General features: G+C 40.2%; 1 protein-coding gene across 3 annotated transcripts in view; it reads left to right on the top strand.

Annotated features, from left to right (window-relative positions):
* The window catches only part of COL15A1 (collagen type XV alpha 1 chain), a 116,544-nt gene that overhangs the window by 92,606 nt on the left and 5,238 nt on the right, over nucleotides 1–18,700 (top strand). For 2 of the 3 annotated variants that reach the window (XM_032102202.1, XM_032102194.1), the window contains 12 exons: nucleotides 556–609; nucleotides 690–749; nucleotides 2,572–2,640; nucleotides 2,999–3,040; nucleotides 5,375–5,420; nucleotides 6,132–6,221; nucleotides 9,998–10,047; nucleotides 11,779–11,889; nucleotides 13,250–13,394; nucleotides 16,835–16,899; nucleotides 17,876–18,004; nucleotides 18,169–18,228. In XM_032102202.1, the coding sequence (XP_031958093.1) occupies nucleotides 556–609; nucleotides 690–749; nucleotides 2,572–2,640; nucleotides 2,999–3,040; nucleotides 5,375–5,420; nucleotides 6,132–6,221; nucleotides 9,998–10,047; nucleotides 11,779–11,889; nucleotides 13,250–13,394; nucleotides 16,835–16,899; nucleotides 17,876–18,004; nucleotides 18,169–18,228 (921 nt within the window). The remainder of the gene's footprint in view (nucleotides 1–555; nucleotides 610–689; nucleotides 750–2,571; nucleotides 2,641–2,998; nucleotides 3,041–5,374; nucleotides 5,421–6,131; nucleotides 6,222–9,997; nucleotides 10,048–11,778; nucleotides 11,890–13,249; nucleotides 13,395–16,834; nucleotides 16,900–17,875; nucleotides 18,005–18,168; nucleotides 18,229–18,700) is intronic. The other variant, XM_032102213.1, reaches the window with a different exon arrangement.

Genomic DNA, 18,700 nt, shown 5'->3' with positions numbered 1-18,700 from the left:
TGAGGCCTGGTGAGTCAGTCACACTTGTATAAAGAAGGAACAGTTCTGTTTCAACTATCAGCCCCATGAATCCACAAACCCAGGCTGGCAAGAGGCAAGTAGAAGCCTGTCACTCTATGAATTCTTAGGCTGATTCACAGACATTTCCTCACAGGGCCTGGTTCAAAAATAATTAGAAGAACAAAAGGGGAAAAAAAAAAAAGGAGATGCACAAGATGCACAAAGCATGCATCTCTAACTTCCTTTTCTGTTCCTGGCTGATGCATTTTTCTTCAACACATGGTAAGTCAGTTTTGAATTGCACACCCTACAAGGAGCTGGGAATTCAGACTTCATTTCAGATAGGTGGTCTTTCCCAAACCAGAGCTGACTGTTACACACAGTCCTCAGCTTCTGAGATCACTCAGCAGGGCAAGCAGAGAGGAGGTTCGATGCAGTCCCTACAGGCAATCACAGACTGATTTTTAATGTAGATATGAAACTATATCTCTTATTCTAAATAATCAAATATAGATCAACAAAATGGGCCATAATCACATATTCTTTTTTGTTCAGGGACCAACAGGACCTGCTGGACTCAAAGGAGAACTTGGTTTCCCAGGACGCCCAGTATGTATTATGCTCTCAAGTGAGATAAAGACAGAAAAGCTTGCTTCTGACACATACTAAATTATTTTCTCTTGTTTCAGGGCCGTCCAGGACTGAATGGACTGAGAGGTGTGAAAGGTGATCGAGGTGAAGCATTTAATGTAAGTTATTTTTTATTTCAATTAGTTGAAAAAAAAAACATTAAAATCTGAAGTCTGACTTATATTGATTCCTTCCAAATGATGATGGGATTAAAAACCTGAAATGATATAGAAATAATTGTGTTTCTGCTACTTTTCCTATCTAGCAGCAGTCATTGAAAAGTCAGCTTCTGGGTCCATCTGAGCAGTTCTTGCAGATACACATAGTTGTGTCAGCTCCCAGGTGTAACAGTTATGTGTGTCATTCACTGCTACCATAGCAGCTTCAAATAGCACAAGATTTTTCATTCCAGTTCTTTTATATATATATCGAGGACTTCCTGATCCAGGCCACCAGTGTGACCTCTCATGATGTGAAGATACTCCCACAGGCTCTGAGCTTTCTAGCCCAGAAATAGCCCTGCGCATATCACAGGGAAGTGGTATCTACTTTACTAACAAGGAAATACTCACTGATACCTGCTACCTGCTACAGTTGCCTTGTACATGTATCCAGAATAATGACTTCTGCATAGATAATCACATATCCATGCTCACCTACAACCTGTAATTGCAGAATGACAAGTGATGAACCAAGCTCCTGTTGCTGCAAGTCTGTTCTCATGAAAAGATTTCAGACAAGTTGTCTCATGACAAACATTGAGCCTGGACCACAGAACAACTAACACTGCTGAGCATAAACAATAAGCTTCACAATAGCAGAGTAATTTGTGTGGTTGTTCTGATGTCATGGGACATTCTGTGCTAGAAAATTGGTACCCATGCCACAACAGCAGCTAACGTTATTTCATCTGCATCAGAGATAATGCTGAAAAAAAAATACAAGGGTATGTTACTGTGTTAGCATAAAGTCAGTATCACTGTATTTCAGTAGGGCACTTGTTGTAAATGGATTCTGTTGTAGGAAGCCTCTGGTTCTACTTTCTTCAAAAGAAAAAAAATATGGCACACAAACTGCAAGGCACAAGTGTCTTGTCTATCTAGACAATAAATATAAGTGAGATGATGTTGCTTTATTTGAGTAGCAGGGAGACTGAGAGTTGCTAAGTATCTTCACAGAACTGGTAAGTATTTAGGTATCTCCACAGAAAAAAAGAGCAGATACTGAATATGGCTTGCACCTCTAGAAGAAGGTATAAATAGAAATATAGTTCCTGGAAAGTGAAAACAGACAAATTAGACAAATTCTAATTAGAAGAAAATGACAGAAAAGTTGACTACCCACCAACAGAATATATTAGAGTAGACTTTCCTTTCCTCCATATTTCCAAACAATATTGAAGTTCATTTTCTGGATTGTCTGTCCTAACCACACAGAAACTATTGTAGCAAGTGTAACTAGATGAAGTACATCAGGCTGACAGGTTAGAGCAAACAAGCAAACAAAAGAGGCTACATATTCTAGTAGTCTTTCCTGGAGTGCTCAGGGAAGATAAAATCTAATGTATCTCTAATTATTCATGAGATGACATATGTCACCTCACAGAAAGTTGTATTGATGTGGACTGAAAGGTGAACATGGTCTTGTGCCAAGTTTTCAAATTACACAGTAAAGAGCTGACATACATTTTTTGTAAAAGGCAGTCACGCCTCCAGTCTAGCAGGGTTCCTTCGGGTTGCTAATTAGCATGTACGTATCTTACTGGCACTTGAAAATTTATGAATTTTAGCAGTCTTGAGAGTTCTAGATCAGTGTAGAATACCTAATTTTCCTTGGATGAGAGATCCACTGTCTTTACTTCAGTTTCAATTTGCAGTTCCAGTTTGGGACTGGGGTTTATTTTTTGTCTAATATCTTCCTTCTTTCACTTTCTCTTACCAGGGCCTTCCTGGCTTGCCTGGGCCCCCAGGGCCCCCTGGGCCTCCAGGACGTATACTTTATATCAAAGGAGTAAGTACCACTGGGGATCAGTGACTGGTTTGTAGCAGAAATGTGCTGCTCCAGAAACAGTTTGCAAAGGGAAACAACAAAACTTGTTTCAGTCAACACAGTTCACAGTGGGTAAACTTGCTTGCGTGCAGAGAAAAAGACCTCTTAACCAAAGCCACTGTCATGGAAGAGTTTTGCCCCCATAGCCCCACAGAGAGGGACATGATGGCAGACCTGGCAGCAAGCTGGGCTCTGTGCTAGGGAGGTGCTGCTTTTGTTTCCAGGCTTAGCTCCATCATGACTGTTAGATCCATATGATGCGTTACCTGCTCTATCATACCTATGCTCATTAAAGTAATTTCCCTCCTGTTTTCAATAGACAGTTTTCCCAGTCCCTCCCAGGCCTCATTGCAAAATGCCAGTAAGTCACACACAGAGAATCTGCTCTTAGGATGCATGGCCATGACAGAACATAACCAAAGCAGCTGTACACCTAAACACCATAACTTTGCAGCTTTTCTCCCCCTGCCTTCTGCTTTGCACCAGGGATGTGTTTTACTTGTTCTTCAAGATAACAGATTTTCAAGTGTTTAGCCATATATGAAAACTCAGCCATGTATAAAATATATAACAGAACTAGAAACACTAGGCGCTTTTGCTTAAAGCATTTTGATTACTTGTTCTTTCTAATATTTTTAATGCCTTTCAAAGCTTGTGTTTCCATAGTTTAGGAGTTGCTTTGGGGACCTCAATGTGTATGCATACAGGTACACGTATCTTTTAGATGTATGTATAAATACAGTTCCCATGTTGTTATGTCTTTAGCTGTTTTTAATTTCCCTGTCCAAAATAAGATTCATTTTGTGTTTCGTTGTGGCATGAAAGATGCATCAGAAAAGAAAGATCATGTTCTTTATTTGACCCTCAAATGCAGTCTGTTCGCACAGAATCGCAGCAGGTGAAGATCTGACCCTCCTTTCCAAAGAGTATGACAAAGCCTGCATTACCTTCAAAGGACCTGCAGTTTCACACATAGTATGAAAAGAAAGGAGATAGGTTTCATATTTTCAGAACACTAGTGCAACTTTTGTTTAAGGAATTACAGAAATTGCATCCTAGAATGAATGGTGAACATAATTCAGTCCTGGAAGTATTTTCCCTAGGGCAATATCCTACTGTTAAGCTGTGGGGTATGTACTTGGAAAGGATTCTGTCCTTGGGAGCCATAGTCCACCCCTGAATAGTGTAGGGTTCAAGATGGTGGTTCTACTTTTCTGTTAAACAGTATAGTTCCAAATGATACTGTGCCTTCTCCAATTTGCATTCCAGTTAGTTTTCACTTATTTTAGAGAAACAGCCCTTGACTTCTTCTATGCTAGATGTATTGATATTCACCCTAATATTACTGCTGAAGAAAGTTGTATCCCAACTTGTGATCTTTTTGTGAATTAATGATAAATAGTCATTACTCTATGGTAATTAGCCATTTCTACAGTTTTGGCCTACCTCCTCTATGCATCTTTTTTTTACCTCTTTGAATTTCTCCCTTGAATCTTCTTGCTCCCATTGTATAACATTGTTGTACATTGATCACATACATCCATAATCATGTATGTATTTGTCAGCCTCACCTCTGAAACCTGACTGGACGAGGCCCTGAACAACCTGCTGTAGCTGATCGTCCTTCGGGCTAGACAATCTCCAGAGATGCCTTCCAGCCTCAACTCTCCTCTGATTCTCTGTGGAATGATTCAATCAAAACAAGCCTATTTTCACTGAATTTCAGATAATAATAGCCACTTTTCTGGAAGGTTGCAATCAGTGAAAAATAGCACTAACTTTTATGTGCACAAGTAATAGAAACATGTACTTATAAACATCTCTTCATGCACTTGAGTGTGCTAGATAGATTTGTCCTGCATTTGTGAATAATCTTCTAAACCTATCCGAGTTTATAGATAAGAAGTCTGCTGTTCATGCCTACATAAATGAATGTCGATAAAGAACTACTGACTGAACCCCACCAGTTTTCCTCATGGGAACTGAACTTCTGAAGTTAATGGAGCTATCCATGTGAGTAAGACTTCTACAGGATAGTACTACAGGATTAGCCAGATGCAGCAACTTCCATTTTTTCATACACTTGCTTAGTTTCCTATAAATGGTACTAGCAGGTACCAAGGTTTCCAAGCACTGTGCCATGTATTAGTTCCTGCATTGTCCCTAATTTGAGGACAGCATAGAGGTAGGTAGCATGCCCACTGTTACAGGTGTCAGAAGAGAATATGCTAGAATAGCTTCTGCCTCCCCATTGTGGTCTCAGTGCATCTGGAGCACAGGTTAACATCAGACATAACATAGCCCTGGTCTGATGAAAAAAATTACAAACACAAGCTGTTATCTCACAGTCAAAAATCAAATCCTGCTTCCAAACACGATGTTGTAAATTCAGAATTGTTCTTGGAGAATGAGTTTTCTGATGCTTCACTGGCACAACTGAGAGTAGGATTTGCTGATGCCTCCAAAATGCATGATGTTACCCTTTTGCTGAAAGCATGTTGCATGTTAAAGAGAGCACAATCCTCATAAAAACTTGATCAGCTATACTCAGACACTGTCAAACTGGAGATAATCCCAGAGTGTTGTTGTAATATTTACTAGCATGCAAACTTGCCAGACTTTTCAGTCGCACCAAGTAATGCATTACCATTTCTTAATATGTATGGATAATTTTTAATGGATTTCTTGTCTGCAGGTGAACACTCCCTATCCTGGAAATCAAGAAGTTCTTGATGACCGTGGTGGGTAATTCTTTTCTTGTACCTTGGTTTAAATAAATTCTTTTTGTTTGGTTGGGGTTTTCATACTTAAGAGCTTTTTGCTTTTTCTTGGCTATTGTATAACTGGGGAAAGGGAAGGGAAGGGAAGGGAAGGGAAGGGAAGGGAAGGGAAGGGAAGGGAAGGGAAGGGAAGGGAAGGGAAGGGAAGGGAAGGGAAGGGAAGGGAAGGGAAGGGAAGGGAAGGGAAGGGAAGGGAAGGGAAGGGAAGGGAAGGGAAGGGAAGGGAAGGGAAGGGAAGGGAAGGGAAGGGAAGGGAAGGGAAGGGAAGGGAAGGGAAGGGAAGGGAAGGGAAGGGAGTCTGGAGGTAGTAGAAGATGTGGTATGCAACACTCAGTCATAACTCAAGAAATGTTTCTGCACCTGTTCCAGTGAAATTCACTGGAAAATGGTAAAAAAAACCAAACAGGTTTGTTCAGAGGGTCTTAGGCTGGGTGGTTAGGCAAAGGGGAGTAAAAGATTGACTTGTGAGAGATTGTCTTGCGCACATTGGGGTTGATAAGAGAGGACAGGTGGGCAGCCATTCAATGATCATGAGTGAGACAGGCATAGAGGGACAAGAGCCATGTGCCCCACATGTGGAAAAGTTTGCTCCCACTTTCAGTGGTTTGGTTGTCACTGCTCCAGTCTCTGCTGTTTTCAAGTCCTCATGAATTTGTGATGCTTTTATGGCAGGCGCTAAAGCAAACAGAGATTCCTGGGGACTGCGCAGTTCAGTACACTTAAAAGGAGAAAAGGGAGACAGAGGTGCTCCAGGACCACCAGGTACACTAAATCTGTAACACTAGGGATATGTCATTGGCAGCCTGTGGAGGAATATATGTTTAACTTCAAAAGCAATTCAGCAAGATACTTGGATATTTATCTCTGCAGCCTTACCTGCCTAAAGATTTACGCCTGTGTTCCTTGATGAACTAACACACAGAACAGCAAAGCCCAGAATATTATCCAAAATGACTTCTGAAAAGACAGCCTGCACATTTGTGAGCATTAGGAATGTGTTAAGTACAAGAATAGATATTGAAATGTAAGTGGCTGGTCCGATATTTTTTGACATTTTAGAAGGATATCATGAGCAGTTCCTGAGATATCATTTTGTTGTCAATCTTTCTGAGCCAATTGGGCTAAAATCCAGTGCTTCACATTTCAGGGTAACACACCTGTGCATTCTGAGTTTCAGGCAGTCAGTTGTTGGTGATAGTCCCGCTTCTAACAGGTGATAGAAATAGATGATTTCCAGTTCAACTAATTTTTAATATTTTCTGCTGTATTTGTGAATAAACTCTTTGAAAAGAGTTACAGAAGTAAGCATCTGTTTGAAAATACTGTGATTACGAACTCTTCATTTTCTGTACATTTTTTGAAATCTCATATACTGAGATAAGGCTTTGATCAGTGCCAGAAATCATTTGAAACAGAAAATGCAGTATATTGAATTACTGTTGTGTGAGAAATGAGACAACTCTTAAAAAAAATTAATTTATTGAAAACAGAAAAATTGAAAAATTACAGAAATTAGAAAAATATAAAAATTTGGGATCCTATGGTTCAGTAGATGGTATGCCCTGGGAGCGCAGGGATTTGAGATCTTTTGGCTGAGACAGCACTAGACCTCAGGTAGAGAAAAAGAACTTGCAGTGCTGGGCTGGCTTTTGGCTGGTCCAAAAGTAAAACAATTACTAAAGGCTCCTTAAAAGGAGTAAGGCTTTGAATGCCCAGCACCGACGTCTACCACAGCTAGCCCGCAGAGAGAGAGAGGGAAAAGAGGCCCCGCCTCTCTGCATCGTTGCTTTTATAGTGTCTTTGCTCCGCCCCCAGTCTGCCCACAGCCCGCCCCTTCGGTTTAAAGCGATTGGTGCTTTCCCTTTGATAGATCATCTCTGTCCACCATGGCTCATCGTTGTCAGAGGGGTGGTATTAGTTGAGATAAGGGAGCTGAAATGCCTTCATTAAAATTCAGGTATTCAGGTTGCCGTGGAGCTTGCCTGCAGAGTAATGGCTCTGTGGCTAAAAATAGCTGCTGGCTGTTAGAACTGGTGTTTTTGGCCTTGGAACCAGAGAACAAGTAAAAACACCTAAAAAAAAGTATTAAAATACATCCAACGCATCTTAAAACACTTGTAAAAGTATACAGTAAACACAGGAAAGGTAACTCTTATGGTGTACAGGTGGTTTGAAGTTTGAAAGGAGAGCATTAAGTTGGGGATTTTTAACTGGGGAATTTTTAACTGGGAAGGATGCAACTTTCTTAATAAACCACTTTGAACAATTGAAAACACTGATAATGGAACTTGGTTTTTGTACCTGGGCTGATGGGTTAATTTTAAGATTCAATTTAAAAATATTTAACTCGAAATTAATTAATTAAAGCACTTAATATGCAAAGACCAAGCACAAATAGGGATTTCGTGTATGACAGTTGCTATAACATATTTATAATAATTTTGCTTTAATGCATTGATAATAACTATATAATCCCCATATAATAACTATATTAACTCCTCACTGTATCTACATGGATATTTCTGTCTTTGTTCCAAAGACATAGTTCTGTTGACTGTAGATGGTATCTTGGTTATTTCGAAGACAACATCTGTTTGTTGTAATAAAATCAATTTTCCTGTCTTGTCCTCATTAATTTTTATTCTGACACAACACCTTAAAATAAGCCATTAGCCATTTCCAGTCATCAATAAACTTGTCAAAAGAAGAAGCAAGAAACATTCCTAAACAGAAACGAAGAAAATTTTCTCTTCTGTGCTGGCTTATCCACCACAAGCCTCTCTGTGCCTTTTCAGGTTCTGTATTGAATGTAAATTAGTATCTTAGAAGTATTTTCTTGCCTATATCAGTTGATTTCAGGTGCTTCATAAGGAGAAGATTATGAGAGGATTGTGCTTATGATTTTGCTGTAAAACTGCAGCTAGGATGGCAAAAATAATGCAAGAATTCTGGTTAAACAGAAAACTCAATTCACTTTTCTACTAAAATAACAGCGATTCATTCATTTGCCAAGAAAATCCAATAGATTGACTGGCTCCAACGTTTTGTGAAGTTGAAGCATGTTGACTAAGACCAATTCTGTTGCTGCTCTAAAAAAATTCCTGTTTGGTTTTTTGCTTAATGATGTAGTTGCTAAAATAGTCTTTCATACAAATCAGTTCTCTAGTTCTCACAGGTGTCTGCATAACCACTGACGGGGAAAATTTACAAGCCAGTAGTTGCATAATTAAAGTACAGGAATTTTTCAAAAAAGCTTTTCTAAGGGGCAGGCGGCTGAAATTCTTTCCTCTATATCTGTTGAGTTCCAGCAACCAGAAAAGCTTTCTGAACCATGGTATTTGTCCATATAGTGGATTTATTTTTGTTTCTCACAAAATGTCACCTCTCCAACCTTATAAGCAGGGTCTATTAATTGATAACATGCAAAAATATGAAGCCAGAACAAAACATGTGAGAGCAAACTCAGCAGACCTGGGCTACATGTACCTTATTCAGACCTGGACCACTTGCTGGTCATTCTAGAAAGGCCTCAGATAGTCCTCAGTGCAGAGGTTAATACTAAGCAACATCTGAGAAGAACACCCGACATTCCATTCCAGCTGTCCATTCCCTTCCCCTCACAAGGATCAAGGAGATGACTGCTGCAAGCTGTAATTGGTAGGGTTGGAATAAAATCCAAATATGTGCCATAATGAGAATACATTTCTGTCCTACAACATCTGCTTGATTTAATTTTATCTGAGGTGGTACACTGGGAAATGAGCCCTATATCTGGTGGAGGGTTGGGCCCAAAGTTCTCAAAAATTAATCAAAACACAATTGAAGGAAATGCATTGAACTGTTATGGGAAGCTGAAAAATAGTTTTTTTCCCAAATGTGTACCAAGCAGATAGTATTTGAAGGCTTTTTGAACCTTTTATGCTGGCTTGATGGCTTTGGCTGACCAACATTGGCAGACAACGCAGGTGGTGTAACAATTGAATCTGATGTTGGTTTTCATGGCAGAAAAATGTCAAGGAAGAGTTATTATACAATTGGCAGCACAGCAGCAACACTTTTCTCTTTTTCTCTTGTTAGCTCTGGCACTGTCTTTGCAAGAAAGATCACACATCTACTGATGGATCACCCCACTACCAGTAAAACATATGAAAAGCTTCTCTTTTACCATGGCTTCCATCAAAGGCGTTAACTTGGATGCTTCTCTTTCACCCCTCTTCCCAGCTGCTATGTTTTCAGAAAACTGGGAATTTTTCCTATTTGAGCCTTCTTTGCTTCTAATTTTTCTGAAATCCCAATCAAATTCAGAAGTTATTAAGGTGGAGGAGTGACAGACAAGATAGGGCACAGACAAGATAGGATGTGTAAGTCTTGCTTTGTTAGGAAGCCAAACTAAATGTATCTGTTTGATCTAAAGGTTAATGCCATTATTGTAAATAGTTTTCCTTTAAACTCCTAAACCAGTAATACCCTCAGCAGTGCTTTTAAAAGGAAAATTACAGATAATTATTGTGCTTTACTGTATTTTCTTCATTTTTCAGGTCCACCTCTGCCTCCATCATATTTCAGCCACTTTATTAATAGCATAAAGGTAATTATATCCCATTTGTGTCTGAGTTCTGTTAAGCTTTTTTTAAAGTGTACTTTGCTATAAATTAAGCACAAACCTATGCAACATGGTGAAATACGCAAATATAAGAGCATCAGCAAATACAAGTTACATTAATTTCTTGAACTCCAGCTGCATAGGCAAGTTTTTTACAAGTGTAGAGATAGCAGTTGTCAGAGGTCTATAAAGATTACTTTTGAGAGAAACTTTATTACTGAGGCTTTTTACCTTCCTAGTGGTATTAAAGTGAGTCATAATTCACTGTTACCTAACATATCTGCCTTAAATGAATGCTTTTGTTTCCATGCCAGCTCAGGTAAAAGACATCCATTATCTAAAGGGCTTCTAGAACACTAGGTGAGGGGAAAGGGGAGTGAAAATAGCTTCCGTGTCATGTTATTTATCTTTTAAGCACACTGAATGAAATTAAATTATGGAAACTACTTTTCCTGGAAGCTCTTACAATGAAGTATACCCATACTTTGATTTGTTTGGTCTCTCTCTGTTCCATTATTCTCTTGACCACTTCAAGTGACAATAAATAATAACAATCTAATATTATTTTAAATGTTTTTGAGTGAATAAGACTCTTTATCAGTAGAAAAACTGAAAAAAAATTGAATCAAGTTCTCCTTGAAAGATGCTACCAAAAGTGTTGTGCTGATAGAGTCTTGGAAGGACTCTTAGAGCTGCCTGGTTTTCGGATTTTGTTTCTGCTTGGCAGAGTACACCCAAGTTATTCTGATGGCATAAAGTGTCCTGTGTATCAGCAAAGCTGATATGGTTTCTTCGACCTTATAATGTAATGTCTGTAGCTTTACAGATTTAGCTGTCAAGAACTCATTTTTCGTCTAGTCCTTCAATTCCCCAAAAAGGCCTGGCATAAAGAAACCTTTTGAGTCATGTTTACTGGGAATCTAAAAGACTAAAAGTCCTCTGGCTCTCTGCAGATACCTGCCATTCTTGCTTTGCCCTTTGCCTCTTCTATCCACAGGTTTATTTCTCAGAAACATGAAAAAGGTAGACCAAAAAAAAAAGAAAAATTGAAGGGGGGAAAAAGCAGACAAACAGAAAAAAATAATGTGAGGAGGAATGTATAAATGCTGTGGCTCATCTTGCACAGACAGATAATAATATAGTACGTAAATGTTTCTTCTTACCTATTGCTCTGCTTCCCAAACTAACTGATAATCAGTGATGCAGAGCAGAAGACATGCAGTTAAAAGTGTCTACAGTTCTGTGTGGTGTCCCTTCTGTTATCTTGGTACACATCCCCATCCTGCTCTGTTCATTTTTTCGCATACTTTCAAATAGCTGCCCAATCGATGACAATCTTGCTTTGCTTTTTCCTTGGTGATGGAGGAAAGCACAAAGCCAGGCTTTTATGCTCCCTCCAACTCTCTCTTTGCCTCCAGCTACAGCGCTGAACAAGGTTTTGCTGGGCAGAATAGCAGGAAACAGCAACAGAGGCATTTTCTCTGCCTCCACCTAATCACACCTCCCCTAGCCTTTGCCCTGAGAGAGCCTTGCAGCCTCAATAGAGAAAGCATTCCTTTTTCATCCCATATCACAGAAGAAGAAAGTGATGTTAAAAACATTTCAAGCAGGTGTTTTCTTTATCAAACTCAGAGATTTCATGTAAATTTAAAAGTTCAGTGCATTGTGTTCTCATTTCACTTCAGCTCAACGTTTTAAAATGTATTTTCTTCGAAGGGTGAAAAAGGAGACAATGGAGTCACTGGTGTAAAAGGAGAAAAGGGAGAACCAAATGGCGGGTTTTTTCTAACAGGACCTCCTGGACCACCGGGAAGACCGGGATTAATTGTGAGTCATGCAAGTTGTAGAATGGGAATATTTGTCACTACCCACTTAGAATTAATTTAGAAGACACTAAAAAGAGACAAACATCAGGATTGCTAGGAACTATATAAAAACTTACATGTTAAGCATTAGGTGAATAGGAGAGAACTGCATTGAGCATAAACATGGACACTTCACTGTTGTGCATAGAATTGCTCTGCTATGAAATACTGATGTAATGTTGTGCTCAGCTGTCTCATATATCTACACTGGTATGTAGACCATTCTATTAATAGCATTACAAATCAAAGCATCTTATATAGTTTGTGATGCTACTACTTGCGCCCCCGTAAATACCAAAATAGGCCATATAAAGTTAGTCAGAGGCTGACTTGAAAGTTACTGGCCATCTAAATAATTAATCCTATTTTCCTAGTAATCCAAAAACATGAATGAAGAGACCAGTGTGTAACCATCTGGATCATTTCTATAAAATTCAGCCACTCTCTACTGTCTACCTTTTAATTTTATCTTCTGGCAATTGCCACCACAGCTGCTTTGGAATAAAATGCACTAATTCTTTGGAAACAAGTTTATCCCTGACATCTGGCAACAAATATGTGCATTGCATTCCTGTATTGCCATTTCTGTGTCAAGAACCATGAATGAGTGGGCCACAGCTGAGGATGAAGTGTCAGGTTAGCAAGACCACCCTCAAAAATCCCCCTGGTTCTATTCCACATTGCTGAGAACCATGTCCCTGTTCAGAAACTGTTCTACTGGCAAGAAGGAGCTGAACAGCACAGCTGAGCTCCAAGGTCCAATGTTCCATGTCTGAAGGATGGTGTGAGCATGGGGAGCACAAGCCCTCCTCAGTCAGGCTGAGGACACGCTGCTAAACTGGAAATGAAGAGAGTTGGAGCCTTTTTATTCTGCAAGTCTGGCAGCTGGAGAGGTTAAGGGCTAACGTGATCACAGGAGGGAGAAGACAGCACTCGTCATGAGGTGTACACCCTGCACAGACACATTTCACATTAAAGTTTTCCACAAACTCTCTGAGCCCATCAAAGCAAGCAGTCTCAGCGTGAGCAGAGTAGAGATCCAGGACTTTGAGAGCACTGTTGAGAGTTTTGCAGCTATCAGCTGCTCAGGGATAGGTATGAGAATTTTCAGAAAGCTTTCTGAAATTTAAATCCTTGACTTTAATTCAATATGTGGTTAAATTTTCCTTTTCCATTATACCCATGCCTCCTTGGAGAAAATTACAGACTCACGTCTAAATGGCAGTGTAATGGCAGGCATTTGGTAAATGTTGCCACCAGAAATGATGGCCCTGCAGCAGTGAAACCAATACATTCAAGGAAATACTTTTCATCACTGGCAGGGACCAAAAGGGGACTCAGTTGTCGGACCCAGAGGACCTCCAGGGTTACCTGGCCTGCCTGGCTTACCAGGTTATGGAAAAATTGGACCTCCTGGCCCACCTGGACCACCTGGACCACCAGGCCCCCCTGCAATATATGGCTCAGGTGAGCTTTTCCCTGCATAGGTGAGTGTACAGCCATGTGCGCACAACCCACACATCACCAATTCTTTCACACCTGGCAGGTTGTCCCACCTGCCCACCCTCTCTGCATATCTGAATCAGGTTGTTCCCTGCTCTCCTCCTGCCCTCCACCAATTTCTCCTGGAGTTGAGTTGGAACTAAGAGCACGAAAGGGACAATTTCTCTGCAGACAGTTTCCACTGACTAGTGCCAGGGCAGTGCTATTGCGTGAAAGATCTTGCTGTGGCTCGGAGGAAATCTGCATAGCAGAGACAGGTTACTTTGAGAAAAGCTTTGCAAAATCCATCAAATTGAGCAGCTGGCTAAATTTGGGCCAAAACACTCTTCTTGTGGGGAATGGAATTAAATCCAGCTGGTGGCCATCACAAGGGGTTTTTCTCAGGGCTCAGTATTGAGTCCAGACCTATCCAATATCAATTATCTTGGGTAGGGGATCAAATGCACCTTTTAGTGAGTTTGCCCCCAAGCGGGCAGGAAGGTTGGTCTGCTGAAAGGTTCTACAGATGGATCTGGACAGACTGAACCAATGGGCCAAGGCCAACTGTATGAGAGTTGGTAAGGCAAAGTGCCAGGTCCTGCATTTGTGTCACAACCACCCCAGGCAGCTCCACAGGCTGGAGACAGAGTGGCTGGAAAGAGGCCCAGCAGAAAAGGCCCTGGGGGTGCTGATTGGCTGCTGTTGAACATGAGCCAGCAGTGCCCAGGTGGCCAAGAAGGCCAATGGCGTCCTGGCCTGTATCAGCAGTAGTGTGGCCAGCAAGACCAGGGCAGTGATCAACCCTGTACCTGGCACTGGTGAGGCCACACCTCGAGTGCTGTGTCCAGTTCTGGGCCCCTCACTACAAGATCAACATTGAGGTGATGGAGTGTGTCCAGAGAAGGGCAACAAAGCTGGGGAAGGGTCTGGAGCACAAGTCCGATGAGGAGTGGCTGAGGGAGCTGGGGGTGTTTAGTCTGGAGAACAGGAGACTCGGGAGACCTTAGCACTCTACAAAAGCCTAAAAGGAGGATGTAGCCAGGTGGGACAGTCTCTTCTCCCAGGCAACAAACAACAGTAATAGAGGAAATGGCCTCAAGTTGTACCAGGGGAAGTTTAGACTGGATATTAGAAATTTTTTTTCACCTAAAGGATTGCCACTGGAGCAGGCTGCCCAGGGAAGTGGTTAAGTCACCATCCCTGGAAGTGTAACCATGGCACTTAGGGACATGTTTTAGTAGTAGACTTTGCAGTGCTGGGTGTCACTGATGATCTTAAGGGTCTTTTCCAATCCAAGTGCTTCTCTCATTCTCTGATCAAAGGGCAGTACCCATGGTAGAGTTTAGGTCTAGAATGAGACTGCTGGAGAACTGCTCCTGAAAACTAGTTGCTATGCAAATGCTGAATAGAAATGAAACTTTAGGTTGCTTACTCTGCCTTTAATGGTTTTCAACTTACTGGGTTAGAAAAGGAGCAAAATGTGCCACAAATAGTCACATCAAGAAGGAATTTTGAAAACAAGGTGACATCAAAGGGAGTATGTGGCTAGAAATCAAGTGTCACTGTTCAAGACATTTGTGCTTTTGACTCCTTTTGGGTCACAAGTTTCCTAGTGACAAGCCTCATACTGTTAATGTCCAGCCTTGGGTTCTGGTGGATGGGGTCCTGGGCTCCTCTGACATTACTTGGCAGGTATGCCTGAGAAAATGACTGATTCCTCCCTCTAGGAACTGTGACCGGCATGGCAATCCAGCCAGGTAAAACCAGAGGAGACCATTCCTTAATCTCATCTGAAGATGGTTTACTAGCAGAAAGGGAGTAACACAGATCTGTTCTTCCTAAAGTTTCAACAGGTCTAGCAAATACAGATCTCTGTTCCTGAGAACTAACAATTAGCCTGTTTTACCATAAGAGCTGTACCTCCAGTATACTAGTTTGGGGAGAAAATATCTCTGTCTTCAATTTGCTCTCTCCAGGTATTTCTTGAACCTGGTCAGCCTTGTTTATACAGCAGGTGAGATTTCCAATCTGTCATCCAGTCAATATTATTAAATTAGTGTCTATCAGAAGTATTCATCCTCTGAATAATATTTGAGAAAGAAAAAATTCTTAATATGTTCAACATTGGAACATAGGTTTTATGTGAATCAGCCCCTGATCATCACGATATGGACAGATCCACAGCATCCATGAAGGTCATAAAGGTCTTCAGGCCTTTTCCTGTGTAATTTATATTAAGCACTTCTGGATATTAGCTAAGAGACCCAGTCAGACAAAACAAATTATTAGTAGTATTTCATCCCTATACTTTCATTTATGCTCTCTGCCATTAGTCTTCATCATCCTCCTACACATTATGCTCTTTGCTTTGTAAAAAGGTTCTTTAGGCAACGCACATTTTACTAAATGTTAAGAACAGATGCTTATTTATTTCCTATCTTCAAGGCTCAGTTATCTCTTTTAAAGCTATTACTATCTAAAATTATGAAGTTCACATACTGTAGTATGGGGTTCACATATTGTAACATGGGGAAAGAGGAATAGCTTATCTGCAGGTAAATAGCTCTAAACACTTCTGAGAACTGGCCCCCTTCCCCCTGCCATTGGCATGAAGGACCTGCTCTGGAGTATCCTTGCAAATGCCTCAGCACATAGATTCTACAGTTTGTAAAAGGTGATTTCAAGGCTCCTCTGGGTTTCACAAAAACCAACAAGCGAGGTCCTTGTGTAGAAGCTCCTTCTTACAAACAGCTTCAAAGGTCCATTACCATGCCATGCACTTGCACAAAATGCATGCTTTCAGTCTTCCATATCTTTGAATCTTTCCTGCCTTAAAAGAAAGAAGTTTTTACTCCAGAAAATGGCTCAAGGAGAAGAAATTTGCTTTTGGAGTAGACACAGATAGTAGGTGGTGTGGACTACATTCTTAGAAGTCCAAGTTCATACCCTCGAAGAATTCTTCTTCACTTTGAAACATAAGCTAAGCTTACACGTGAATTTTTCATCTAAGGAAAAGTAAATTTTTATTTGCCTTTAGAGCAAAAGATGTAATTACTCCCTCAAAGCTTATATGGGCAGGAGCAAAAAGTTCTTCCTCTTCCACATGCAGAAGAACTAGCCAGCAGAAGAGCATTCTGGTCAGCTTAAGTGGGCCTGGTTCTTCATTTGCAGTTTCTACAACAGATTGCAATCTGTGGGCCTTAACATCCCAAAACAACAGAGAAAAGACTGTTTCATCATTGCTTCTAAAAAAATCCTTAGAATGTATTTTCTGTAGTTGACTTGAGCTATTCAGGACACGACTATGGCTATTTAAAACTTCCACTGCTCCTGGACACCACCACTAAGTTCTTTCTTTATGTCACTCACATTTTTTCTCAAAAAAGATGACCTTCAGCATGTATTGTATGCTTATTTTATTTTAGCAGCTGCAATGCCTGGGCCACCAGGTCCTCCTGGAGAGCCAGGGTCACCTGCCACCAGGAATCTGGTAAGAGAGCAAAATAAGGAAGTTTGCTATAGAAAATTTTCTTCAAGACTTTTGGTGGTCACTGGTAGCACTGAAAGAGGAGAGAAAGTTCCATCCTGTGTTTCTATTTATTACAATGTTTTATAAACCACATAATTTTGAGATGCAAACTGTAGATTTCCCTAGAAAATCTAAAAATCATTGTGCCAGAGAATATCTGTAATTTTTTTTCCTTTTCTTACATTATGAAACAAATCAAAATTGGATCCAAGATATCCATGAAGAAAAAAACCAGCTAAGACAGAAGTCTTAGTAATTTCTAAATTAAGAATTCATAGTTTCTGGGGGAAAAAAACCAACTAAACAAACAAACAAACCACCCCAAAAAAACCCTATTCAAGCTAGCAGAGGGCATTCATTGCAATTCTCAGGGGAGAAACAAATGTTCAAAGACTTGTGCCCCAGGACCGAAGACTGTAGTTGCAGGCTGGGAGCTACTCTCTCAGATAGAAGGTCCAAGCTTACTTAGGTCAAAACTAAGATTAAAAAAATGTACAAATCTATAGTAGGGTCTGCATTATTCATAAAGTACTAATATGCTTTCTGACAATGAGGAAATGAGAAAAAAAATGTGGAAGAATTTACACTTTCCTGAAACTTGCCCCAATTTTAACCTACTGTAGTTCTCTTCTGAACTCTGCCATTTTGACCTAGGATGCTAAATTGTAGCAGTGCAATGATCTTCACTCTGCACAAAATTTGTACAAAATTGCTCTAGTTCTACTAGAATCCACAGAATGATGATGCTGGTATGCCAAAGTAGCAAGATACTTATATTACTGAATATGAATCCCTTGTGGATTAAATTACATAAAACTGACATTATGAGCATTTCCTGCAGAAGAGGTCTTGACATTTATGTGTCCAAATGAGACTACTTAACTTGCAAAATGTTTTGTGTGTCTGATGAAGTATGTTTCATTTTCCTATTTGACAGGTTACGACGTTCCAAAACATTGAGGGTATGTTGGAAAAAGTTCACTATGTAGCAGAAGGTACACTAATCTATCTGAGGGAAACCAGTGAGGTTTTTATCCGTGTTCGAAATGGATGGAGAAAATTGCAGGTACTACTGCACTACATCCTAATCTTTTCCAACTCCCTTCCTCACAATAAAACTGAGAGAGATATTTTTACAGAGGAGGAGAAGTGTGGGTGCAACTCCTTTTTTTGAGTTCAGAAGCTCCTGGTGATATGGTTTTGTTCTACTCTCCTTTTTGGTTCTTTCAGCTTGGTGAGCTAATTCCTATCCCTGCTGACAGTCTTCCTCCTCCAGCCATATCAAGCCATGTAAGTACAAAATATTGGACCATAAAAAACTGAGTCTAGATGCATGATACACTTGGCAGAAGTTGTATGCAGATCTCTGCACAATGTGATTTTCCACTGAGATTTGTCAGTTCGAAATAAGCATCCTACCACTACATAAGCTTGCAAATTGATTTGCTTGGACAGTCATCTGTTTCCTGTATCTTCTGAGACTCCAAACACTATGGAGACAAAGCCACATTTACAAAAAGCAGAACAAGTAAGTTGCCCACAAAAAACCAAAAGAAACAAACAAAAAAAAAACAAAATCAACAAAAAAAAACAAACAAAAAAAAAAAAAAAAAGGAAAAAAAACCAACACCACCAAAAAAAAAAAAAAAAAAAACCAAAAACAGAAGAGAACAAACAAACGAAAAACAAACAAACAAAAAATCACAAACCCACAGAATTCTGTTTCATAATCCTGGAATCAGTCATATCAAGCCCTGATTCC

Source organism: Corvus moneduloides, chromosome 1 (assembly GCF_009650955.1).
Source record: "Corvus moneduloides isolate bCorMon1 chromosome 1, bCorMon1.pri, whole genome shotgun sequence".
NCBI classification, from domain to species: domain Eukaryota; kingdom Metazoa; phylum Chordata; class Aves; order Passeriformes; family Corvidae; genus Corvus; species Corvus moneduloides.
The sequence above is the reverse complement of the archived record's forward strand: the minus strand, read 5'-3'. Positions and strand labels throughout refer to the sequence as shown.